At 38.1% G+C, this 26,602-nt stretch overlaps 1 protein-coding gene across 1 annotated transcript in view; it reads left to right on the forward strand.

Moving 5' to 3' along the window:
• Positions 1-26,602, forward strand: part of DEPDC1B (DEP domain containing 1B) — a 100,965-nt gene that overhangs the window by 31,410 nt on the left and 42,953 nt on the right. The window contains exons 3-7 of the mRNA XM_003925819.3: positions 7,377-7,512; positions 12,496-12,623; positions 13,243-13,373; positions 15,286-15,333; positions 18,980-19,120. Of these exons, the coding sequence (XP_003925868.1) occupies positions 7,377-7,512; positions 12,496-12,623; positions 13,243-13,373; positions 15,286-15,333; positions 18,980-19,120 (584 nt within the window). The remainder of the gene's footprint in view (positions 1-7,376; positions 7,513-12,495; positions 12,624-13,242; positions 13,374-15,285; positions 15,334-18,979; positions 19,121-26,602) is intronic.

Below are 26,602 nucleotides of genomic sequence, written 5' to 3' on the forward strand. Positions count from 1 at the left end.
CCCTGATATCAAACCAGGTAAGGACATAAAAAAATAAAACTACAGATCAATATTCCTGATGAACATAGATTTAAAAAAAAAAAAACATCAAAAATATACTAGCTAACCAAATCTAACAGCATACCAAAAAGGTAATCCACCATGATCAATTGAGTTTCATACTAGGGACACAGGGATGGTTTAACATCTGCAAGTCAGTAAATATGTTACACTACATAAACAGAATTAAAACCAAAAATCACGATCATCTCAATATACACAGAAAATGCATTTGACAAAATCTAGTATTGCTTTGTGATTAAAATCCTCAGCAAAATCAGCCTAGAGGGGACATACCTTAAGGTAATAAAAGCCATCTGTACATACCCACAGCTAACACTGTACTGAACAGGGAAAAGTTGAAAGTCTTCCCCCTGAGAACTGGAAAAAGGCAAGGATGCTTACTTTTACCACTTCTCTTCAACATAGTACTGAAAGTCCTAGCTAGAGCAATCAGACAAGATAAAGAAATAAAGGCATCCAAATTGGTAAGAACCCACATAGTCAAAGCAAGACTAAGCCAAAAGAACAAATCTGGAAGTATTACATTATCTGATTTCAAGCTGTAGTCATCAGAACAGCATGGTAGTGGTATAAAAATAGGCTCATAGAGCCATGGAACAGAATAGAGAACCCAGAAATAAAGTGAAATACTTACAGCCAGCTGATCTTTAACAAAGCAAAGAAAAACATGAAGTGGGGAAAGGACCCTCTATTCAACAAATGGTGCTGGGAAAATTGACAATCTCCCCATGTAGGAAAATGAAACTGGATCCTCATCTCTCACCTTATGCAAAAATCAACTCAAGGTGGATTAAAGACTTAAATTTAAGACCTGACATAATAAAAATCGTAGAAGATAACATCAGAAAAACCCTTCTACACATTGGCTCAGGCAGACTTCATGACTAAGAACACAAAAGCAAATTCACCAAAAACAGAGATAAACAGATAAATAGATGTGACTTAATTAAACTAAAAAGCTTCTATATAGCAAAAGAAATAATCAGCAGAATAAACAAACAACCCACCGAGTGGGAGAATAATGTTTGAAAACGATGCACCTGACAAAGGACTAATATCTACAATCTACAAGCAACTCAAACAAATCTACAAGCAGCTCAAACAAATCAGCAAGAAAACAAAACCAAACAATCCCATCAAAAGGTGGGCTAGGGACATGAGTAGACAATTCTCAAAAAAAAAGATATGTGAATGACCAAAACACATATGAAAAAATTGTCAACATTGCTAATGATCAGAGAAATGCATATCAAAACCACAGCGTGATACTGCCTTACTCCTGCAAGAATGGCCATAATAAAAAAATAAAAAAAAAAATAGATGTTGGCATGGATATGGTGAAAAAGCAACACGTTTACACTGTTGGTGGGAATGTAAACTAGTATGACTATGGAAAACAGTATGGAGATTAAGAATGTAAAGTAAATCTACCATTTGATCCAGCAATCCCATGACTGGGTATTGACCCAGAGGAAAAGAAGTCATTATACCAAAAAGACACTTACACACATGTTTATGGCAGCACAATTTGCAGTTGCAAAAATATAGAACCAGCCCAAATGCCCATTAATCAATGAATGGGTAAAGAAAATGTAGTGTGTGTATATATGTATACACACACATATATACATATACATATATATATGTGTGCATACACACACACACACACACACACACACACACACACACATACCCCTACACCATGGAATACTACTCTGCCATAAAAAGGAACAACATGATGATATTTGCTGCAATCTCGATGAAATCGGAGATCATTAGTCTAAGTGAAGTAACTCAGAATTGTAAAACCAAACATTGTGTGTCCTCACTCATAAGTAGGAGCTGGGCTATGGGGATGCAAAGGCGTAAGAATGACACAATGGACTTTGGGGACTTGGAGAATGGGTGGGAGGGTGGTAAAGGATTAAAGACTGTACATTGGTTACAGTGTACACTGCTCAGGTGATGGGTGCACCAAAATCTCAGAAATCATCACTAAATAACTTACTCATGTAACCAAACACCACCTGTCCCCCCAAAATTACTGAATAAAGGAATAAAGGCATTCTACAAAAAGGAAACCTTAAAGACTGAGTTTTTAGCCCTGATGGGATAGGAGGTCAGATAACCTCAATATGGTCCTTCATTAGCAACCTTTAACCAGATTTCCTTCCTAAGGAGTAAGCAGAAACCAGCTCCAGAAAACAAGAAACAGACGACTCATTCCTTTATCATCTTAAGCCAATCATCTGAGGCTGTGACTATACTCTTCCTACTTTTTTTGCAATTTCACAATACATCCCTTGCTAAAAACTGACCACTATCCCTAGACCCGTTTTGGCTGATGGGTGGAGGATACATAGTGATAGTTTTTGTGTCCTCTGCTTTATCTTTTGACATCGGTGGCTGAAAACTCCATCCTCAGATTGTGCTAATGCCACCATTTTTTGAACATGCAACCCATGAAAGGTGCATGAAGCTCAATTCCACATGTGCATGTATTTCTTCTTTCATAAATATTCATCACTCTTCCTTTAGCTTATTAAGTATGCATATTTGGCCACCTTGCTCAGCATCAATTCCTGTTCTCTTTATCCATCCCTCAAAGTGCTTGTTCTCAGTTGCTGCTCAAGGCTTTGCTTCCCAACCTGTAGGATGGCCAGTCTACAGGCTGCAACCCTTTATGAGAAATAAAGCTCTTCTTTTCAAATTTATCCACCTCATCATTCTTAAGTTGGCACAATCAACATCTAGTTATTGCAGCTGTTATAAAAGAAACCAGTTGTCATTTTCATCATTCATCCTGGGAAATTTGTTAGCCACATCCACCTTTTCTAGTTTTCCTATTACCACAGGTGACAGTTTTACTAAAATTTATGCCATTGTGCAATACAGATTTTTTTCTCCACCTTCCATTACTGTTCCCTAACAACTTCTTACTGTTCTTTCAGCCTCTATTAAGGCCTTCTGAGGCCCTTCATGCATCCATTTCACTGTCTGGTCCTGTTACAGATGCCACAAAAATTTCTGTTCTAGTTGTCTGTTGTTGTGTAATAAAACTATGCCAAACTTAGTGGTTTGAAACAACTACTGTAGTTTGTTTGTTTATTTGTTTGTTTTTGAGACGGAGTCTCACTCTGTCACCCAGGCTGGAGTGCAGTGGCGCAATATCTCAGCTCCCTGCAACCTCCGCCTCCTGGTTTCAAGCAATTCTCTTGTCTCTTCCTCCCTAGTAGCTGGAGTTATAGACAGGCACCACTATGCTCAGCTAATTTTTGTATTTTTAGTAGAAACGGGGTTTCACAATGTTGGCCAGGCTAGTCTTGAATTCCTGACTTCAGGCAGTCCACCTGCCTCAGCCTCCCAAAGTGCTGGGATTATAAGTGTGAGCCACCGTGCCTGGCCTATTGTAGTTTTTATATAATTGTGTGAATCAGGAATTTTAGAAGGTTACTTAGGTGGGCATCACCTGGGGCTGCTGAGGCTGGAGAATCCACCTCCAGGAATATTTATTTATTTGAAGATATGGAATTTTGGTGCTCCTTTACCTGGATGTGGGTAATCAGTTTCTTTCCTCGCAGTGTCTCGTTTTCTAGGGCCTCTTCCTCTTCCTTAGGCATTTCACAACACGGTGGTCTCATGGTATTCATACTTCTTATATGATGGCTGGTTTCCAAGAGGGAGCTTTGTAATAATGAGTTATATAAGAGTGAGAGTTTCAACAGGCAGGAAGAGAGTTCTAGTCAGTTAGGCTGGTGCTTCTGCCTTATTGTATTTATCACAGCAATTAGAGGGGGCTCACCTAGACTTGAGATGCTAGAGAGACACTCTGCCTCTTGATACAGTAGTGGCAAGATCATACTGCAAAAGAGCATATGGTTAGGAGGTATGATCGTAGACACCTTTGGAAATGTGGCAGGCTGAACAGGTATGAAATTTCATTTTTCCCAAATGGATAAACAGTTGGCTCAGTACAATTTATTGAACAGTCCATACTTTCCTATTCATCTGTAATGTCTGCTCTATTATAAATCATGTTTCTAAACAGAAGGGTTTATTTGTTTTGAATTCTCTGTGTCTACGCCCGTGATTTGCAACTGGGAGCCATTTTGCAGAAGACATTTGGCAATGTCTAGAGAAATATTTGGTTGTCACAACAGGTGTGTGTGTGTGGTGTGTAGGGTGCTACTAACATTCAGTGAGTAGAGGCCAGGAATGCTTTGCACTTAGCAGCATCCCCCAGTGCACAGGACAGCTCCCCACAACAAAGAACTATCCAGCCCCAAATGTCAACAATGTGAAGCTTGAGAAACTATGGTCTCTGCCATCAGTATTGCCCTATTAGGTTAGCCTTGATATCCGATAGGAGAAGTCACCTCACTTTGTTTTTCTTTTTTAAGAATGTCTTATTTTGGGGCCTTTGCGTTTCCATATAAATTTCGGAATCAGTTTATCATGTTTCTTACTTTTTTGTTGTAATTATATAGCAGTGTTTTTTTTTATTATTATACTTTAGGTTCTGGGATACATGTGCAGATCATACAGGATGGTTGTATAGGTACATACATGGCAAGGTGGTTTGCTGCCTCCATCCCCCTGTCACATATATCTGGCATTTCTCCACATGTTATCCCTCCCTAACAACCCCACCCCCTATTGTCCCTCCCCTAGCCTCCCCTCCAACAGACCCCAGTGTGTGATGCTCCCCTCCCTGTGTCCATGTGTTCTCATTGTTCAACACCCACCTATGAGTGGGAACATGCGATGTTTGATTTTCTGTTCTTGGTTCAGTTTGCTGAGAATGATGGTTTCCAGATTCATCCATGTCCCTACAAAGGACACAAACTCATCATTTTTTATGGCTGCATAGTATTCCATGATGTATATGTGGATATTTTCCTTGTTCAGTCTATCATTGATGGGCATTTGCATTGGTTCCAGGTCTTTGCTATTGTAAACAGTGCCACAATGAACATTCATGTGCATGTGTCCTTATAATAGAACAATTTATAATCCTTTGGATATATACCCAGCAGTGGGATTGCTGGGTCAAATGAAATTTCTATTTCTACATCCTTGAGGAATCACCATACTGTCTTCCACAATGGTTGAACTAATTTACACTCCCACCAACGGTGTAAAAGTCTTCCTATATGTCGACATCCTCTCCAGTATCTGTTGTCTTCAGATTTTTAAATGATCACCATTCTAACTGGCATGAGATGGTATCTCAGTGTAGTTTTGATATGCATTTCTCTAATGACCAGTGATGATGAGCCTTTTTTCATGTTTACCGGCCTCATGTATGTCTTCTTTTGAAGCGTCTGTTCATGTCCTTTGCCCACTTTGGATGGGCTTGTTTGTTTGTTTTCTTGTAAATCTGTTTTAGTTCTTTGTAGATTCTGGATATTAGCCCCTTGTTAGATGGGTAGATTGCAAAAAATTTTTTCCCGTTCTGTTGGTTGCTGGTTCACTCTAATGATTGTTTCTTTTGCTCTGCGGAGGCTCTAGAGTTTAATTAGGTCCCATTTGTCAATTTTGGCTTTTGTTACCAATGCTTTTGGTGTTTTAGTCATGAAGTCCTTGCCTATGCCTATGTCCTGGATGGTTTTGTCTAGGTTTTCTTCTTGGGTTTTTATGGTGTTAGATCTTATGTTTAAGTCTTTAATCCAGCTGGAGTTAATTTTAGTGTAAGGTGTCAAGGAGGGGTCCAGTTTCTCCTTTCTGCACATGGCTAGCCAGTTTTCCCAACACCATTTATTAAACAGGGAATCCTTTCCCCACTGACAAACAAGTTTGTTAATGTGTGCAGTACACATCTCTTGGGAGAAAAGTAACTAGCAGCAGTGGCTTAGAGTCCCGGCTTATATAAGGTCTTCAACAAAGAGCAACACATTTTAGAAAAGCATCAGGACACATGAAAGCAGATTAAGGCTTCCAAAGGCGGAAAGGTGTGGGAAGGTAAATTTATGGGGAAACTAATAAAGTCTGCTCAGATGCCTCTGGTGCAGTCTCTAAGCTGATAAAGGTTGTAAAGGAGAATTTATATACTGTTTTGAGGCAGGAAAGAGGGAAAGATAGAAAGACCTTTTGTCTTTGTATTAATAATTGTCCTGCTTTTAAGAAAGCAGAGGAAAGACAGAGTACTTTTCTGTATTTGCTTCAAATGGTTTTTAGCTCCAAAAAATTATGTCAAAAAGGAGTATTTTGAGGTGACACATTCTGTTGCCTTCAATACTCTTGTTTGTGATTCTCAAACTTCCCTTGAACATTATAGACATTTTAAAATTCTTTATTTTTGCATTTGCTTTGAGATAATGTATTTAGTTATTTGGATAATTTTTTTTCTATGGATAACATGGACAAGATTTTTAAGCTGTTATTTTGGCTTAAGTAAATAAAAAGTCAAAATAAAAGTCAACAATCTACTGCCTTTTATATCAACATTAAGAACTAGAATTTTCACATTGCTTTTGCAGTGCAATGTAATACATTGTATCCTTTTCTAACAAGCCTACAGAAAAAGATTATCTGTAAAAAATATGTATTCAGTTACCTTTCTGTTCTTTATCAGGTATGGTGTGAGCAGTTTAAAAAATCAAAATTTATGCAGACTTTTAGGTATTAATCCAAGGAGTGATACTGTTGATAACACAAGAAGGCTAGGAACAGCAGAAAGTGTAGAAGTGCAGAATAAGGACTCTGCCACTTTCTAGCGCCTTCTGAGATGGCTTTCTAGACTGAAGCCCCAAACTCAGTTTGAAGTGCTAGATATCCAATGGAAAAAAAGATTAATCTTTATTAGAAATAGTAATGAAAGTGAATATTAGACCAAATGATTTTTGTGTTAATATATTTCTTCCTTAGCAAGTACCACCGAGGATTTCTCTATAAATAATTTCTGTATACAGCTTACCATGTATAAATTTTGGCTGGAGTTAGGAGGCAGTAAGGATTTTAGCCGAGTGAAGGAAATGGGTTAGCCTAGCCTATCATTAAGAATATCTTTGATCAGGGACATCACATGATGAGAGGACAAGGTTTGTTTATTTAAAAATTTATCACATATTCAGTTCCTGTTTTTCTCCATACGTGTTATTTGATGGGCATAACAAATGAATATTATAAAGAAAGCTATGTTATTGTTGGGTACAATTAACCCTGTGTAATAATTTGATTAAGTATGAGCTCATTTATTATCTGAATTTGTAATTATTGTATAAATTTTCAGGGACACAAAAGTGGAGACCATCATTAAAATATCTGTGTCTCCCACTGACTGCAGTAATAGAGAATTTCTTCTTGGGTTTTAGATTTCCTCCTTCTTCACCCCTGAAGCCATATCCAAAGAAGCCCCCATACCAAAAGGATGTTATTAAATTTCCAGAATGGAATGATCCCCCACCAGGCACTTCACAAGAGAACATCCCAGTGAGGCCAGTTGTGATGGTAAGTGCCAATGACTGAAAGACCCAAGGGGCTGGCAGCAGGGAGATTCATACGTGAACTCCAAGGCTTTGTCCATCTTTTTGTGGTCCTTTTTGAACAATAGTTTGAAGGTAGTTTAAAACAAAATTATACTTGCCAACAGCTGAGAGACCAGTAACAAAGAAAGACTGGCTCTTGCAGTTTTTCACTCTTACATGTAAATTGTTACTGTACTGTATTGTTTAGGGCAGCAGTCCCCAACCTTTTTGGCACCAGGGATGGGTTTCATGGAATACAGTTTTTCCATGGACCAGGGCTGGTGGGATGGGGTGGGAGTGATTTCGGGATGATTCAAGTGCATTACATTTATTGTGTATTTTATTTCTATTATGATTACATTGTAACATATAATGAGACTATTATACAACTCACCATAATATAGAATCAGTGGGAGCCCTGAGCTTGGTTTTCCTGCAACGAAATGGTCCCATCTAGGGATGATGGGAGACAGTGACAGATCATCAGGCATTAGATTCTTAAAAGGAGCACACAACTTAAGATTCCCTACATGCACAGTTCACAAAAGGGTTCACACTCCTATGAGAATCTAAAGCTGCAGCTGATCTGACAGGAGGTGGAATTCAGGCATTATGTAAACAACAGAGAATAGCTGTAAATACAGATGAAGCTTCACTTACTTGCCAGATGCTTGCCTCCTGCTTGCGGCCTAGTTCCTTATAGGCTACAGACTGATACCATCCATGTACTGTGGGTTGGGGACCATTGGTTCAGGGAATAATGACAAGAAAAAAGTCTACATGTTCAGTAGAGATGCAGCCATCCATTTTTTCACCCTGAATTTTTTATTTTTATTATTTTTTAAAAATATTGTACTTTAGGTTTTGGGGTTCATGTGCAGATCATGTAGGATTGTTGCATAGGTACACACATGGCAATGTGGTTTGCTGCCTCCATCCCCCCGTCACCCACATCTGGCATTTCTCCCTGTGTTATCCCTCCCTGAGCTACCCACACCCCTGCTGTCCCTCCCTTGGCCCTCCACAACAGACCCCAGTGTGTGATGCTCCCCTCCCTGTGTCCATGTGTTCTCATTGTTCAACATCCACCTATGAGTAAAAACATGCAGTGTTTGATTTTCTGTTCATGGGTCAGTTTGCTGAGAATGATGGTTTCCAGATTCATCCATGTGCCTACAAAGGACACAAATTCATCATTTTTTATGGCTGCATAGTATTCCATGGTGTATATATGCCACATTTTCCTTGTCCAGTCTATCGTCGGTGGACATTTGAGTTGATTCCAGGTCTTTGCTATTGTAAACAGTGCTGCTATGAACATACGTGTGCGTGTGTCTTTATAATAGAATGATTTATAATCCTTTGGGTATATACCCAGTAATGGGGTTGCTGGGTCAAATGGAATTTCTATTTCTGGGTCCTTGAGGAATCACCACACTATCTTCCACAATGGTTGAACTAGTTTACACTCCCACCAACAGTGTAAAAGTGTTCCTATTTCTCCACATCCTCTCCAGCATCTGTTGTCTCCAGATTTTTTAATGATTGCCATTCTAACTGGCATGAGGTGGTATCTCAATGTGGTTTTGATGTGCATTTCTCTAATGACCAGTGATGATGAACGTTTTTTCATGTTTGTTGGCCTCATATATGTCTTCTTTTGAAAAGTGTCTGTTCATATCCTTCGCCCACTTTTGGATGGGTTTGTTTGTTTTTTTCTTATAAATCTATTTTAGTTCTTCGTAGATTCTGGAGATTGCAAAAATCTTTTCCCATTGTGTTGGTTGCCAGTTTCTTTGGCTGTACAGAATTGTTTCTTTGGCTGTACAGAAGCTGTGGAGTTTAATTAGGTCCCATTTGTCAATTTTGGCTTTTGTTGCCAATGCTTTTGGTGTTTTAGTCATGAAGTCCTTGCCTATGCCTATGTCCTGGATGGTTTTGCCTAGGTTTTCTTCTTGGGTTTTTATGGTGTTAGGTCTTATGTTTAGGTCTTTAATCCAACTGGAGTTAATTTTAGTGTAAAGTGTCAGGAAGGGGTCCAGTTTCTGCTTTCTGCACATGGCTAGCCAGTTTTCCCAACACCATTTATTAAACAATGAATCCTTTACCCATTGTTGGTTTTTGTCAAGTTTGTCAAAGAACAGGTGGTTGTAGATGTGTGACGTTGCCTCCAGGGCCTCTGTTCTGGTCCATTGGTCTGTATCTCTGTTTTGGTACCAGTACCATGCTGTTTTGATTACTGTAGCCTTGTAGTATAGTTTGAAATCAGGTAGCATGATGCCTCTGGCTTTCTTCTTTTTGCTTAGGATTGTCTTGGCTATGCGGGCTCTCTTTTGGTTCCATATGAAGTCTAAGGTGGTTTTTTCCAGTTCTGCGAAGGTCATTGGAAGCTTGATGTGGATAGTGTTGAATATGTACATTACTTTGGGCAGTATGGCCGTTTTCACAATATTGATTCTTCCTAACCATGAGCATGGAACGTTTTTCCATCTGTTTGTGTCCTCTCTTATTTCCTTGAGCAGTGGTTTGCAGTTCTCCTTGAAGAGGTCCTTTACATCCTTTTTTTAGTTGTATTCCTAGATATTTTATTCTCTTTGTAGCAATTGTGAATGGGAGTTTGCTCATGATTTGGCTCTTTGTTAGTCTGTTATTGGTGTATAGAAATGCTGTGATTTCTGCATATTGATTTTGTATCATGAGACTTTGCTGAAGTTGCTTATCAGTTTAAGGAAATTTTGGGCTGAGATGATAGGGTCTTCTAAATATACAATCATGTCATCTGCAAATGACTTCCTCTTTTCCTAATTGAATACCCTTCATTTTTTTTTCTTACCTAATTTATCTGGTTAGAACTTCCAATACTATATTGAATACCAGTGGTGAGAGAGGGCATCCATGTCTAATGCTGGATTTCAAAGGGAATGTTTCCAGGTTTTGCCCATTCAGTATGATATTGGTTGTAGGTTTGTCATAAATAGCTTTTATTGTTTTGAGATATGTTCCTTTGATACCTAGTTTATTGAGAGTTTTTAGCATAAAGTGCTGTTGAATTTTGTTGAAGGCCTTCTCTGTGTCTATTGAGATAATCAAGTGGTTTTTGTCTTTGGTTCTGTTTATGTGGTGGATTAAATTTATAGACTTGTGTCTGTTGAACCACCCTTGCATCCCTGGAATGAAGCCTACTTGTTCGTGATGGCTAAGCTTTTTGATGTGCTGTTGCAATCGATTTGCCAGTATTTTATTGACTATTTTTGCATCTGTGTTCATCATGGATATTAGCTTGAAGTTTTCTTTTTTTGTTGAGTCTCTGCTGGGTTTTGGTGTCAGGATGATGTTGGTCTCATAAAATGATTTGGGAAGGATTCCTTCTTTTTGGATTGTTTGGAAGAGTTTCAGAAGGAATGATGCCAGCTCCTCTTTGTACATCTACTAGAATTCAGCTGTGAACCCATCTGGACCTGGACTTTTTTGGTTGATAGGCTAATTGCTGCCTCCACTTCAGACTTTGTTATTCGTGTATTCAAGGTTTCAACTTCTTACTGGTTTAGGCTTGGGAGGGTGCAAGTGTCCAGGAATTTATCCATTTCTTCCAGGTTTACTGGTTTATGTGCATAGAGTTGTTTGTAGTTATCTCTGATTGTAGTTTGTATTTCTGTGTTATCAGTGGTGATATCCCCTTTATCGCTTTTTATTGCATCTGTTTGAGTCTTCTCCCTTTTCTTTTTTATTAATCTGGCCCCTTGGAGATTTTCAGTCTGTAGTTGGTTGAATCCACAGTTGCAGAACCCACAGATATAAAGGGTCAATTGTATATGGCAGCTGTTTTTGTACGTTCATACTGAGCAGATTTCTGTTAAAACTCCCTTGTAATCCCCTTTTCTCGTATGTTCTATAATTTATTACCCTTTTTGTCTCTTCCTCCTAAACTTTGTTATTATTGCCAGTTGAGGGTAAGAAGGTTAGGGCATGGAATATTGTAGAATGGCTCCTGACCAAATAGATGAACAAAGGTAGATTATTCTAGTCTTGGAAAACAGAAGCTCATTGTAGAATTGACTGCCTCTTTTTTTTTCACATTTTTTCCTTAAAAAATATCCCCAGTAGAATACTACCAAGATTGAGGTAACGCTTAAAAAACAAACAAACAAAAAAACAGCAAAAAAAAGCTTCTCTTCCTTTTGCCATTTTCAGCTGTCCTTGTGGAGCCTTTTGCAGATGACTAAGATTTTGGGGCTACTTTTGATCATTACACTTACTTAATATTTTCTTCCAAAAAAAGACAATTCTCAAAAGTAATACATTTAAATTTTATTTTCAACAATCGCTCAATCTGTGTAGTGTGTGAATTTACATCTGTATTCCTTAATTTTGAATTAATAAAATTTAATTTCACTGCTATTTCACTGATTAGTTGAAATGTCCAAAGGAAAAATTAGCTAGTTAATGCCATACTTATTGCCATAGCTCTTTTGTAATTCATGAATATTCACTTATAATGTGACCTAGTCTTTTTTTTTTTTTTTGAGACGGAGTTTCGCTCTTGTTACCCAGGCTGGAGTGCAATGGCGCGATCTGGGCTCACCGCAACCTCCGCCTCCTGGGTTCAGGCAATTCTCCTGCCTCAGCCTCCTGAGTAGCTGGGATAACAGGCACGCGCCACCACGCCCAGCTAGTTTTTTGTATTTTTAGTAGAGACGGGGTTTCACCATGTTGACCAGGATGGTCTCGATCTCTCGACCTCGTGATCCACCCGCCTCGGCCTCCCAAAGTAAGAATCATTCGTTACTTCTCTGAGATCTATGCAAAGAAAGTTAATTTATATTTCTAATTATTATTTTAAATCAAATTACAAGTAACCAAATCAAAGACATTTCTCATAAAATCACACCACTTTATATTGAAATATTTATTCTCTCTCTTTCTGTCCTTTCTCCCTTCCCTCCCTCTTGCATCCTCCCTCCGTTAGAATTCTGAGATGTGGTACAAGCGTCACAGTATTGCTATTGGAGAGGTACCAGCTTGCCGTCTTGTTCACCGCAGACAGCTAACGGAGGCCAATGTGGAAGAGATATGGAAGTCTATGACATTATCATAGTATGTACATTTGATATTGAGAAATTTTAGAGATATTGTTTACTATTTTGCTACTTTCTCACTCTCTGCATACTTAATTTTCTGAAATTATGTATAAATATCTCAACTTTGCATTATTTGCAGTTGTGCTTAGCAAACAATTTTACTGAATTCTGGAGATTAATAGTTAAATTAGGTGTTTAAAAGTTCTTATGCTTTCTAGTAACACTGACATCTTAAGTGTAATAAAACACATAATAGAAAATGTGGTCTTTTAGGTATTGATGTATTATATATTTAAAGTTAACAGTCATACAGCAAAATTTTGTTTCTCATGAAGATATGCTAATAGTAGTTTCTCAGTGGATAAGTTAGTTTTTGTGTTGTAGTATTTTTACTTACAAAATTACTTTCTTGTCATTTGGTGTGTTACTAAATCTGTGAATCAAAATGTTAGTAGCAAAAGGATATTTTTTTTACATTTGTTTTATTGTACTATTTCTACCCTTTTTGCCCCACAAAGATTGGATGAAATTCTTGAAAATAAAGCATTCTAAAGATTGATCTTTTGTAGTACCAGGTTTTTCAGTAAATGTAATCTTAAAGAAAGAACTAATTAACATAATTACTTATCTTTTAGTTTACAGAAAATTCTTGGCCTGGATTCCTTAGAAGAAGTTTTAGACATCAAACTTGTCAATTCGAAGTTCATCATCCATAATGTATATAGTGTTAGCAAGCAAGGAGTTGTTATTCTTGATGACAAGTCAAGTAAGTGCATAAGTATCATTTTGTTTCTTATTGACATAATATATTGGCTGCATAAGTCCGTCAGCTCCTATTTGACCTTTCCCTAAACCCTGAATAAGTTTGTTCCTTCATTACATATATTCTTTCTAATACCTTTTAACAAATTGTTTGGATTAAGGGAATGTCATAAAATGAATATATAGGAATGAAAGCCTCAGCAAAATCCATCAGGAAGCTAGTGCATTGTTAGCCACCTTGGGCAGTAAGTGGTTTTGGGAAAAATCCCTGAAAAGTGAGTACATTCAAGATGTAACTAAGAGCTTGAGTCAGTTTTCAGGTGGGTCCTGGGGTCTGATTGCACGTAGAGTTCTCATTTATGTTTTTGTTTTGTTGTCTCTGTGTTAGATTCTCTGGGATAGTCTTGGTTCTTTTTAATAAGATAGTTTTTTAAATGTTGATGTTGCTTTAATTTTTATATTTCCCACCCTAGGCCAGTTTACAAATCAGAAAAAAAAAAAAAAAGAAAAGAAAAAAAAACCCAGAAAAAAAAAAAGAACCATGTAACAACCACCTAACCTGGTTTTTGATTTGTAAAAATGTGGTTAGGGCACCTATAGTGGGTCACAGTCCCCACACTAATTTTAAATCTTCCTGTGGATTTAAAGGATTAGACCAGATTTGGATGGGCTCATTGATTTGTTCTTCCTTTAGTGCAAACCCTTGATGCTGGGAATTGGCTGGAACTTGATGACCTTTGTATGTGGGAAGATGGCATAATACTTTTTGAGTTTTTAAAAATATGATTAAATTTGGGGCTAGAGGCTCCTGGGAAGCAGACAGAATGTAGCAGAATAGCTGAGCAGTGGTGAGAGGGGAAGAGGTTTTTCTAGGCCACGTTTCCTGACAGGAGCAGAACCTGTCTTCAAACCTGAAACACTTTTCCTTTTATAGTCCCTGTATGAGGAATGGAGAACAATGAAAGACAAATAAGTTTGTGGTGACTTTGTGAATTGTTAGGTTAATATCAACATGTAAAATTAAGTTCCATAGAATCAGGGGGAGAATGTAGCCTTTGGAATACATCTAAAATTCTTCCACATTCTCTGAGTGCAGCAAATTAATACTTCTAGTTATCAGTTAGGTGACCAATCATCTTTCATTTTATTAAGTAAGATCTTAAGAAAGAAGAGAGCATTTAACAAAACTATGGTTCATTAGATCTGACACAATTCAACAAGTATCTTTGCAGTTTTAGAGAAGCAGAGAAGATGAAGTGGAAGCCTGAGTGCTGGCCCACCTCATCAGATGTCTGTGGCAGGACCTGGAGGGAAGAGATTCTATACCACATAGTTTAGCTGGGATTTTTTTTGGTAGCAATGTTAGGTATCTATTATTTAAAGGTTGTCCTAATTCTAATAGCCTAACATTAATAAATCATTTGAACTTTCTTGGCCTAAAGCATTCTGAAAATGGAAACATGTAAAATGATTCTTATATTGGACCTACAGAATTACCCTTTTTAGGAGGCTGGTGGTGTTTGCCGAACTTATTTCACAAATGTGTTTGATGGCTAATGTTTTTTCTTTTCTTTTTCTTTCTGTAATTCTTAAAATAATTGGTTTGTCTTTTGGTTTGTTTGGCACAAACTATACATTTTTTTTTTCTTTTTTACTGTAGCTTTAAAAGGTACATTGTGTCCTTAGAGAAATTTGTAGGCATGATTTATGTAAGTGCATGTTATAACACTGCTGCCAAGGAAAGATTTTCATCTTTTAGATGTTCTAATTACATAAATTGATGATTTGTGATTAGCAGATATGGTTTATATTACCTGGGCAAGTAATACATTCTAATGATACCAAGTATATATGTTATTTCTTGAGCCATATAGAATTGAATTAAAATCTTATTTTTATTTTAATTTTTTCTGCAGAAGAACTTCCTCATTGGGTGCTGTCAGCTATGAAGTGTTTGGCAAATTGTAAGTACTAATTATCTGCCAGTTTTGTGAAATTAAAAGAAATTAGTTCCCTAAATTAGAAAAAATTTCTGCTCAATGGCCTGAACATTGATTTGACACCTGTGAGACTGGCAGTTAATTATTTTGGGACTACTGTGCTTTTAGTGATGAATTTGTGACTTAGTGAAAGGACTGAATTCTAGAACAGTTTTGAAGGAGTTAGTACTTCTACTTTCTGGTAGATTTACTCACACTATAGATAACATCTACATTAGTTCTAATTGCTTCATCAGAGGATGAAGGATGGTTTGGAAGGAGAACAACCTGCATGCAGAGAAACGAGAAAGACTGTTGCAGTAATTTGGATGTTAGATAAGAAGGCTTGGATTAGGGTGAACCCTGTGAGGATTTTTATAGGTATATGAAATCCATTTCATAGGCACGTGATTTCCATATCACTGAATATCATAGGCACTGTGAAGGACTATGGATATCAATGTTGTTATAATATCTCAGAAACACTACCATTCTTCTGGGAATTTTCAGAAGGCTTAACCCAAAGAAGGGATTCTAATGATTAATGGCTTAACTCAAACAAGTAATTTTGATGGAAAGAGTTTTAATTATTTTGGCTGACTGATAACAGTGATATTTGATCTAGAGGGCCTTTTGAGTCTCACAGATACCACAAGATAGTAGTAGTTTCTTTTCTTTTCTTTTGCACAGTATTAGCATTACAGATATAGGTGTAAATTCCCTTTAAATTTGTGAATTTGTAGACCATAAGATGTGGGTTTAAATGGAATCAGTTTTGTTTGATTATAGAATGAAAGTAAAATAACTATTCAGCTTAATGTGGGGAATCTTAGTGGTAATATATGGAACATAATCCTATTATTTTGAATAGCCTTTTGAAGATGAATGCTATTCATTCATTCTGTACTATCCTTCTGTATATGAATAGTAACATTAGTTTATGTGAAGCCCAAGGTTCTCTGGGTTTAACTATTAAGATTTTCATTGGTTTTTGGTTAAAGTTTTGGAACTTCTGTGATGCGGAATACTATGATCTTAGCTTGGGGAAGTGCTCTTTATTCTTGCTGCTCAGGCATTAGAAGTAAATGAAGTTTAAGTTACATCTTTGTCTAGTGTTGGCAATGATGTGATAGTATAAATGGGAAGTTAAATTTCCCATTTCTGAACTGGTAAACCAAGGATTTAGAAGTTGATCAGCTAGGAATGAACATAGGAAGCTAGTATAACCAATCTAGCCTGCAATGTGTTATAAAGTATATAGTAATTTGTTTATGATGTTGAAGTTTCAATGATGACTGAAATATAGTGAAGAGCATAATTTCCCTCAAGCAATATGTGCACCTTAAGCCAAAAAACTTCTGCAGAAAGATTAGAATAACTGGAATTTCTTATCAATGGAGAGGAAAAATGTGAGGGGTAAATTACCAAAGATCTTCATGTATGTGAGGTGGCATGATACTAGGTGGCAAGTGCTGGGAAAAAGGAACATGTCTTACATGTATCAAGCACAATGCTTTATGAGTGGTTGACATGTCTGTAAAGATGTTTATTTATGTGTCAAACAAAAATGTTGGCCAAAGGGCAAGATTAACCTTTCGAATAACTTATAAAGTTATTATGTTTTCTGAAATTGCTCTTGATCCTCAAAATATACTTTGAGTTCACCAAAGTCAGACCTGTTTCTTGTCCTTCCTATCCTTAATAAGTCCAGATTCCTGTTACAGTCATCTAAAAGGGAACAGAAAGAATAGGTTGATTGTATGGTATTTTCAAGACCTATTGCCTCCTATTTTGTTCATGTGCTGCTCACCTCTTTCTTTTCAGGACCATTTGTGTTTATTGTCACACCTGTGTGCTCTTGGGCCCGTATACGTTCTTTGTTGGTCGGCCTCAATGTTGGTTACATAAATGTAAAACCAGGTTAACGGTGTTTTTCTTTTTTGTGCATGTTCAGGATTCAATAAAAAATAGATACAAAAAAGTCAAAGGATTTATTTTACAGAATCTGTCAGGAATAACACTTAAAAAAATTAAAAATATTCTTAAAATATTCTTACAGTTCAAGATGAATGAGAAAGAAAAGATCATAAAAATATGGCTTCCTCTCATAGGGCTCACTGTGTACTGTTTTTTAAAAAAAATTAAAAATTTTTGCATATTTTTAAGAAGGATGATGAGATGTTCACAAAAGGGTACAACTGCTTAGAATGAACCACCTACTTATCCTGGCAGGGAGTAAGTCTAGGCAATGTTTATTACTTGTTGAGATATATCAACCTAATTATTTTAATTGATTAAGCTTGGGATATGTCAGAGGAGGAGGCAAGCAAAATGGCAGCTACCTTTGCTGTTGGATTCGTATGGTACCACATGCATTTCACAGTTTTCATTATTTTAACCAATCACTTATTTTATAAGAAGAGACCAGAATATTGAAAGGTAAGAAAGTCTTTAAGGAGGCCAAAAAAGCCATTTGATCATGTTACAGTGACCTCAAAATGTAGGCCCCAAATGCTTTACTGTCCTTTTTAGCTTGATCCTCTTTGTTTAGTTACAGAGATTCTGTAAGAAGAATTTGTTTCAATTTATCTTGGCTGCTGCTTTTGCTTGTCTGGGAGTAGAGGCCTATTTGGGTACAGTTGTTTAGTCTTCCGCTGGCCCAGAACTAGCCAATGCAGATGTGGTCCTTTCTTCCATGCTGTAATGGAAATAGAGAAGGCTGGCCACACTGTTCCTCATGGGACCACTTGCTATTTTCCTCGAGGTGCAGGCAGCTGCAGTTCATCTTTCAACTTGGCAGGTGTAAATCTGTGGTCTGTGGATGGATTGCCAGGGCAGTCGTTGCCAGCTCTGTAGAGAGCATTTCTTCTTCCTCTTTGGGCCAGACACAAGTGGATGTTTTTTTTGCTTGTTGCTGGAGTAGGATATGGTTGGGACCAGGCTGTTTCAGGGTTTCAGTGGTTGCTTCAACTTTGCAGTATGACTTTGCTTGATAAACTGTCTTTTGATGGTTGGTCAGAGATCAAATTGAGAGTTTATTATCAGAATGAATTTAGACAAAATATAAAATCCCCTTTTCAGGATTTCTTTTAAGTTTAAATATTTGTTAGTCTGAAGTACAGGCAGAAATTGATTATTTCACTCAACTCTATGACTGTAGGATTTTATAATATAGCAATGATGAAATAATTAAAAGCTTTAAAAATTGCTTTATAACTTGTCTATTACATATGTGAGCTAATTTTTATCTTAGTCAATTATATTAAGACTAGGATAATATTGAATATTTCAAAGAAAATTATCATTGTTTACATTTAATAAAAATGCCTTTCAGAAGAATGTTTTTTAAGAAAGGTTTCTTTTAAAATGGAACTTAGCCAGTGATTTTCTTCATTGTTTTATAATAGATTTCAATTTAGACACAAAGCATATTTGTGTAAGCAAAATGTAAATGTCTATTTAATTAATATCCATGTGGATGCCTATTTAATTAATGTCAATTTTCACTATAAAAACTTTTCTGTATATGTCAAATATCTGAGTATCTGTACACACCACACATATTCGCAGAGAATAATACTTAGAGGTAATTACTCCATTAATGTTTCTTTTTCACTCTTTTTCAACATAGGGCCCAACAGTTGTGATTTGAAGCAGCCTATGTACTTGGGATTTGAAAAAGATGTCTTTAAAACCATAGCTGATTATTATGGTCACTTGAAAGAGCCTCTGCTAACATTTCATCTTTTTGATGCTTTTGTCAGTGTACTGGGTAAGTTGGAATATAATGAACATCTATCTGCATCACTGATATTGAATCATTTCATTTTTCACTATCTTGAAACTTCCATTAGCCAAAGCTCATACTATTTAAAAAATAAAAACTGTTAGAGTATTTGGCATAGCTAGAGTCTTGCTCTGTTGCTCTGTAAAGAAGTAAAAAACACAGTGGTTAAGCTCTCTTATGAAACTCAAAGCAAAGAGTTTTGTTTCTTAAGCAAGAATATAATATGTTGCATGTCATTTTTATTCAAAAGAGTATAACATTATTGGCTGAGGAGAATGTAAGTTTGACATTTACTTACATTACTCTATTATTCTGGCTATGACTTCATGAATAGTCAAGTATAGAAGGTGTGTTTTCATTTAGAAATTGAATTTCTTTTTATAGAAGAAACAGATTTTTGTAGGACTTTATAATTTGAGACATATACAATAAATATACTAACTTTATCATTCATTAAAACTTGTAGCTATTCCTCATATAGATTTATACTTTAGAATTTACACTGTGAAAGGAGCATGGTAGAAAGGAAAAAAAATCAACATTTTTATAGATTTTTCTGATATTTCTTCTTGGAAATCAGACTTTTTTCCTTTTGTAATTGTTCAATAAGTATTATTGTTTTCTTCTCAAAAGTTTTGCTTTAAGGACCAAATTATTGTGTGAGTGTCATACTCTGTTAGGTAAAGTTGTAGGAATTAGCATACTTTTGTTTTTGAATGTTGTTGGGTTTACCCTTTCACTTTGCCTTTCACTTCTTTTCTATTGCTTACTCTTCTTCCTCCTCCTTCTCTATGTCTTTCTTTCATTTTGGAAACTGGATGTTGCCATTGTATCATAACAAAATATCAGCAATATATGATTAAGTTACTTGATCTCATGAGAAATACTTTGGATTTTAAGCTTTTGTAGATTTTCTGATAATAACAAAATACAGCAATTATCAATCATGTAAATAAGAGTCAGTGTTTTCAGACAGAACAGTATTGGAACAAATTAAAGGATTAGGCCTATTACTGGGTTTTGAGACTACTGCATCTTTTTGATATTTTGATTCCAGTTAAGGAGAGTTGGGGGCTCATGGTCTTGTGAGCATCATGCATAATGATGCATAGTTGCTGTTGCTTAGTATGCTTATGAACTAATTGGGTAGATTCCTATTATAGCTACTGTATTAATCTGTTCTTGCATTACTATAAAGAAATACCTGAGACTGGATAATATGTAAAGAAAAGAAATTTAATTGCCTCATGGTTCTGCAGGCTGTTCAAGAAGCATGGCAGTATCTGCTTCTGGGGAGGCCTCAGGGAGCTTTTACTCATGGCAGAAGTCAAAATGGGAGCAGGTGTCTTACATGGCAGAAACAGGACCAAAAGGGTTAGGAAGGTACTACACACTTTAAAATAGCAAGCTCTCACAATTGCATCAATGTCACCAAGGGCAATGGTGCTAAGCCATTAGAAACTGCCCCCATGATACAGTCACCTCCCACCAGCCCCACCTTGAACACTGGGGATTACCTTTCAACTTGAGATTTGGGCAGGAAAGTAGATCCAAACCATACCAGTCACTTACTGCCTTCATGCCAACTGGTAAAATAAGAATTCTAAAGATTGTATTAAAAATAACTTCTTAAATTTCCTTCTTATTTTCTATTTTGATAACATTCCATAGTAAAATTATCTGTTTTGGAAACTTCTAAAAAACAGATTCCAATTTGTATCAGTTATATTTATGATGTCACTGCTCTATTCTGTCACAATTGTTCATTTTGATTTCAGCTAAGATGGAAGCTGACTGTTGAAAGCTGACTAAATTAGTATCAGAGTCAGCTGCCCTCTAATGTATCATCATTAGAAGCTTTAAGGTGGAATAATGATGGGCAGATTGGGGGAATTTATTGCCCTTAGGTATTAGCAGGAATAGACTAATGCATGTGGATGGTAATACATTAACCTTGCCTCATGCAGTTCTGTTCAAGTGAATATATTTGAGATAACCTACATCAAAAACTATTTTCTTAGATCCTTGGTAATAGAAGAAGAAAGAAGAAAGCCTTCTAGATACAGAAGACCATAGTTTGTTTATGTTTGACAAAGATTATCTAATATAGCAATCCTGTTAGAGTATGTGGGGAAAGGTAAATATCTAGATATGTGGGTTGGATCCCAGTGGGGTTGACCCATCCTCTAAACCTTTTACTTATTTTGATTTGAATAGGATGTCAGTAAAGCATTTTAAAGTAAGTAATAAGACTACTTTGTGTAAAAGGTAAAAATTCTGCAGCATTTTCAATGGAAGTGGTGTTCAGTTTCGTTAATGAACTTCTTTTGAGGTTTCTTCCTTTGATTGTGGCATGGTTGGGCTTGGTGGCAAAGCTGTGTGAGAGCAGTTAGTCATCACTGATATATGAGACAGGATAGCTAAAGGTTTTTTAAAAAAACACTTGATAGTTTTTGCAGATGTGAGACTTATTTGTTACTTTTAATAAAAACATTATTTAATTTGGCCCAGCTATTTGACATACCAGTTTGACTCCATTGTAATAGATCTTCATTTCCAAAATAGCAATTCCTTGTAGTAAGATCAGCGCTCAACTGACTCTTGAATGCAGTGATTGTGATAGAGGAGCATTTTTTACTTACACTCCACACCCAAACTAGAGTTTGTTGAGATGTGTAGCATGCAATAATTTGTCATATTGAGGAAAAGAGGGAAGCATATAGGAAGCAGAAAAGGCCACAGGAGCAGGGTATGCTGTTGTGGAAAATTGAGGGACTTGGAGGTTGTATAATCTGAGAGCCCACACTATTCATCTGTGGACCAAATATGGTCCACATAAATTCACTATGAATATGTCTGATTTGACTTGTATTTTTAAAAAGAGAATTTAATTAAATTGCCAATTTTTAAGAAATAGGAGATTCACATAAGAATTCATATTTCTGGCTTTTTGAGAAAAATTAGAAGATCTGGCAGCCCTGGGCTTGAATTTTTGGTGGCACAAACTGCTGCAGCTGCATAGCAAGTGCTTCCGCTAGAAGCAGCAAGTGTTTAAGGGGCATGCACTTTGATTTGCCAAATCTCTAATACTCCTCATTGCTTCTCAGACTCTGTAGCCAAGTTCAATTGATTCTCTTCACTTATTTATTTCATTTGACTGTGTCCATGGGCAGTTGAGCTTGCAACTCCTGGTTTATTTACTAGGAGGCTGGAATACTGAGATAATAGCTCTTTGTTGTTCTCTTTCTCCGAAATGTTAAATATAGAAAACGCCATAGACATTCAGTAGATTGGTCATGCACTAGATCATTTAACTCAATAGGTTGAGATCTTCCCCTGTGATTTTTAACCTAGAAATATCCATAAGGTTAGGTTTTCCATTCATTGGATCTTTTGTTTAGTTTAAGGAGACCCTCTGGATCTGTGAAATCTTTGCCTTATTACCACTCTGCCCTTATGTTCTTCAAGTTTATGTCAGGGTCCCTATCCCATGGTAATTCTTAAGGGAAAACAATTCTTTTTTTTCAGAGAGTGTCTAGTTTGTGTGCTTAACCAGATGGAGGGCTCTTGTCCATGTTAATCCAAAGTTCTTGCTGATGGTGCTCTCAGAGCCCAGGGCTTATGGCCAGAGGTTTTTGATTTGTTTGTTTGTTTGTTTGTTTTTGTTTTTGATTTTTGAGATGGAGTTTCACTCTTGTTGCCCAGGCTGGAGTACAATGGCATGATCTTGGCTCACTGCAACTTCTGCTTACCAGGTTCAAGCGATTCTTCTGCCTCAGCCTCCCAAGTAGCTGGGATTACAGGCATGCGCCACCATGCATGCCTGGCTAATTTTGTATTGGCTGGAGCTTTTAAAGATACAGATGGGCCAAGGTAAGGATTTTGAATTACCTCAAAACATAACGATTGCTGCCTACCATGATTGTTGGAAAAAAGTGGAGTTAGATACATATAAAGGTGGAAATTTAGGGGAATACCTAGGTATTCCCTGGGTATAACTGAATTCGCAAACTATTTTTTAAGAGCATTGAGAATGATTTATTTTCAAGATTCATGACTGCAGATAATGTGTGGTCAGCAAGTGGTCACAAAGGAAATCCACTGTATATATCTGACTTGGAAGGAGAAAACATTGATAGGACAGTGAGTTCGTTGGCTTCCTCATTCAGACCGTGCATGCCAGTGCTTCTGTCTCCTTCTTGGCCCTTGCTTGGTCTCTAGGCAGATTACATTCTTAGAAGGGTGCCGGTCACCCAGAGCTTACAGATGTGCAAGAGTTGGCTTTTAAAGTTTATGTCCCATAACTGGATTTTTCACTGCTGCAAACTCTACTGCATGCTACTGTCTGCCATTTGCCCATGGCTGTCCTAGGTTGCCTTTTCTATATTTCCCTTGGTAGTAGCTTTAAGTCCCTGTCTCACTCACCCAACATTGGGCTTCTTGGGTTTGTGGGTGTAATTTGCCCTTTACTAAAGGGGCACTATACTATTTATTTCTGAGGCATGATTTCAAATAAAATGGTATTTTATAGCCTTATTAGTGGGAAGTTACTTTCAATTAGAATTCTGAGTAATTTGCACATAATGTTTATAATGTGAAGGAAAAATGGCAAGCATTTCACTAACAAAGAAAAGCCAAGCTCACAAGACTCTGCCAGAAATGAATTCCAAGAACACTTTCTTTACCATTTCTCCTTTCAACTCACAAATCTACAGGCTGGTGATTTAGCCTGGGCAGCTCTTCAGGTCTCAGCTGGGCTCACTCCCAGGACTGCAGGACAGCTGGCTCTTGGTTGAGGCCTCCTAGGTCTGGAGGTTAGCTGGGGTGACTCAGTTCTGGTCCACATATCTCCTTCCAGCAGGCCAGCCCTGGCATGTTCTCACCATGAAGGCAGACGTTCTATTGGAGTACTTGCCTCCAGCTGCTTTTTTTTCCCAAGCCTCCAACATAGCCTTCCCAAGTCTACTTCACAGTTTCTGCATAAGAATCCAGTCATTTTACATGGAGTAGAGAGACAGTCTTTCAGATCCTCTTCTTGGCCAGAGGAAGTCACCAGGGTAGGGAAAGGAAGAAGAGGCAAGGAAGGTAGCAGTGCCAGCTCCTCTTGGTAAAGTGTGAACACTACTGGAGAGTTCCAACCACAGAGTAGGCAGGAGAGCAATGTCAAGGGTGAGCAGTCCAGGCTCTAGAAATAAGTAGACATGGATTCCAGTCCGGGCTTCTCCACTCACTGTGGGCAAGTTATTTATCCCCTAGCCTCAGATTCCTCAGAAAGGAAATGAGTTGATGCTATTAGTACTGCCTTAAGGCCATTGTGAAGGTCAGATACACACAAAGAGCTTAGCACAGCAGCTGGCACACAACAGGCACTCAAGGAAGTAATGATTGTGGTATACTTAGGTGAGGACATAATGCAGGCTTTAAAAGGGATCCCCTGGCCCATGGCTTATACTGCTGGCATCAGGATAAGAACAGGGACAAACATTTCCCCTGACTTCTCTTCACTTCCAGAAGTCCACAGGCAACTTGCCTGAGTCTTCTGTCCCCATTATCACCACACTCACCTAAAATCCCAGACCTGGGTGTTGTGTTATCCCCACAGCTGTGGAGCTCTCAGTTCCCTAGGCCAACTGGTTCTATAGGGACCAAGCCTAGAGGTACCCCTGCTAGTTTGTCAGTGGTGCCTGGTGGCCAGATGTCGAAGGCCCTGGGCACTGAGTACTCTGGAAGCCATGGACCCTTGAAGCAAGGCCTGTGCTGCGCACTGCAGGAGACAGAAGCCAGGTTGGGAGAGGCCACTGCTGTCCGGCTTTGGTCCTGTGGGGCCAGACGCACCCATGGCTCTTAGGCAGGAGCGGGAAGTTTCAGGCAAACTTCCATGTGGCTGCTGGGCTTAATTTCACAGAGGGAGTGCTCTGGCCAGGTGGGTGGAGGCTCCAAGAGTTGGAGCAGAGTGGGACCAGGGCACCTCTGTTCAGGCTCCAACTGAGGCAGGTGGCCTGGCTGGCTGCTTGCGTCACAGCAGCCTCTTTCCTCAGCATGCCTGTGATGGTGGCATCAGTCATGCTGGTACCTGGGATGATGCCTGGCAGCCAGTTTGGGGTGAGGAGTGGCTTCCAGGATGCAAGTGTGAAGCACTCCAGCCAAATGTCACCATTGCCATGGCCCCATGTGCTCCGAGTGGCCTGGGCTGCCCTCATAGATGGCCTCTTAGTGCCCCTGGTGCCCCAGGCTCAGGCAGAGGGCACAGTGCACAGGCACGCAATCTCATAGGGAATTAATGAAACAGCAACAAAATAGACAAATTGTTCCACTGGTTCTTTATATAGGTTCATGAAGTCATTGACATGTGGGAACAATCTTCCTCATTTCTGCTGAGAAGATCCTCAGGAGGAGCTGATGAGTCTCCGTTGTTACAGGTGCTCTCATAGATGATGTCCAGGGGCTAATCATATTCATTGATTTTTGAGGCTGCTATGGGCTTTCATGGGACCTTCTCCAATGCCCAGTAATGAGGAACTTGTTTTAATATTTCCTCACAGGAAGGTTTTTGCTTGCTTTTGAGTCTACCATGATCACAAATGAAGTCTCCTCTGACCTGTCACCTGGAGGCTCCTCCACCAGGTCTTCAGTGTGAGCTTCGGTGAATTTTTTCCCAGGGTGTATTCTGTTATGTGACTAGATGTGGACTTTTTTACCCATTGCTTGGGGTGGGCAGCAGATCTTTTGGACCACTAAAGACACGTTCTCATATTGTCAAGGCAAAATTCTGAAGAAATCATAAAACTGTTCCCACTGCAAAATGTTCTTTGTAAGTGGCTCATGTCTGATGCAGTCTTTCCACATAATCCACAATGAGCAAGTATTTCTGGAGGCTCACACCCTTTCAATAACAGAAGCACAGTATTCTGCTGGGTACAGATGTCTTCAGCAGTAGGAGTTCTTGCACTCTTTTGTCTTCTGAGAGTGTTGTTGAAAATTTGAACACGTCTTTTTGGCTCTCAAAGTCAGTTAGCTGTGATCAGCTCCCAAGTGCTAAAGAACCCATGGTTGCAGAGTTCCTGAGTAAGCTGAGTGTACCTTCAGTCTGTGGCTGGTTTTTATTTGTGTCTGCAGAATTTCTTTCATGGCAACCAGATTTTTGTAAACTTCTGTAGCCTTTTCTGCTTTTTTGTTTTGGTTTGCTTTGGTTTTTGGTTAGAAATGCCTTTCATTTCCGGAACAGCAATGCTCTTCAAGGCTTGCACAGGTCATAAAAATTCAAGGAATCATGTCGTTGCAGCAACATGGTGGACTATGTAAGAAAAACGCCCTGAAGAAGCAGTACAGAAGCTCCCTCCTCAGCAGTCAGGGACAGGGAGAGGTGCTGTTTTTTCCCCAGAACAGGTCCCCAAGTCATCCCAAAGCTGCATGGTACCCTCTCAGGTGGGTCCTGAGAAGCCTACACAAGCTATTTATAAGTATATA

This window comes from Saimiri boliviensis, chromosome 1, assembly GCF_048565385.1.
Source record: "Saimiri boliviensis isolate mSaiBol1 chromosome 1, mSaiBol1.pri, whole genome shotgun sequence".
NCBI lineage: Eukaryota > Metazoa > Chordata > Mammalia > Primates > Cebidae > Saimiri > Saimiri boliviensis.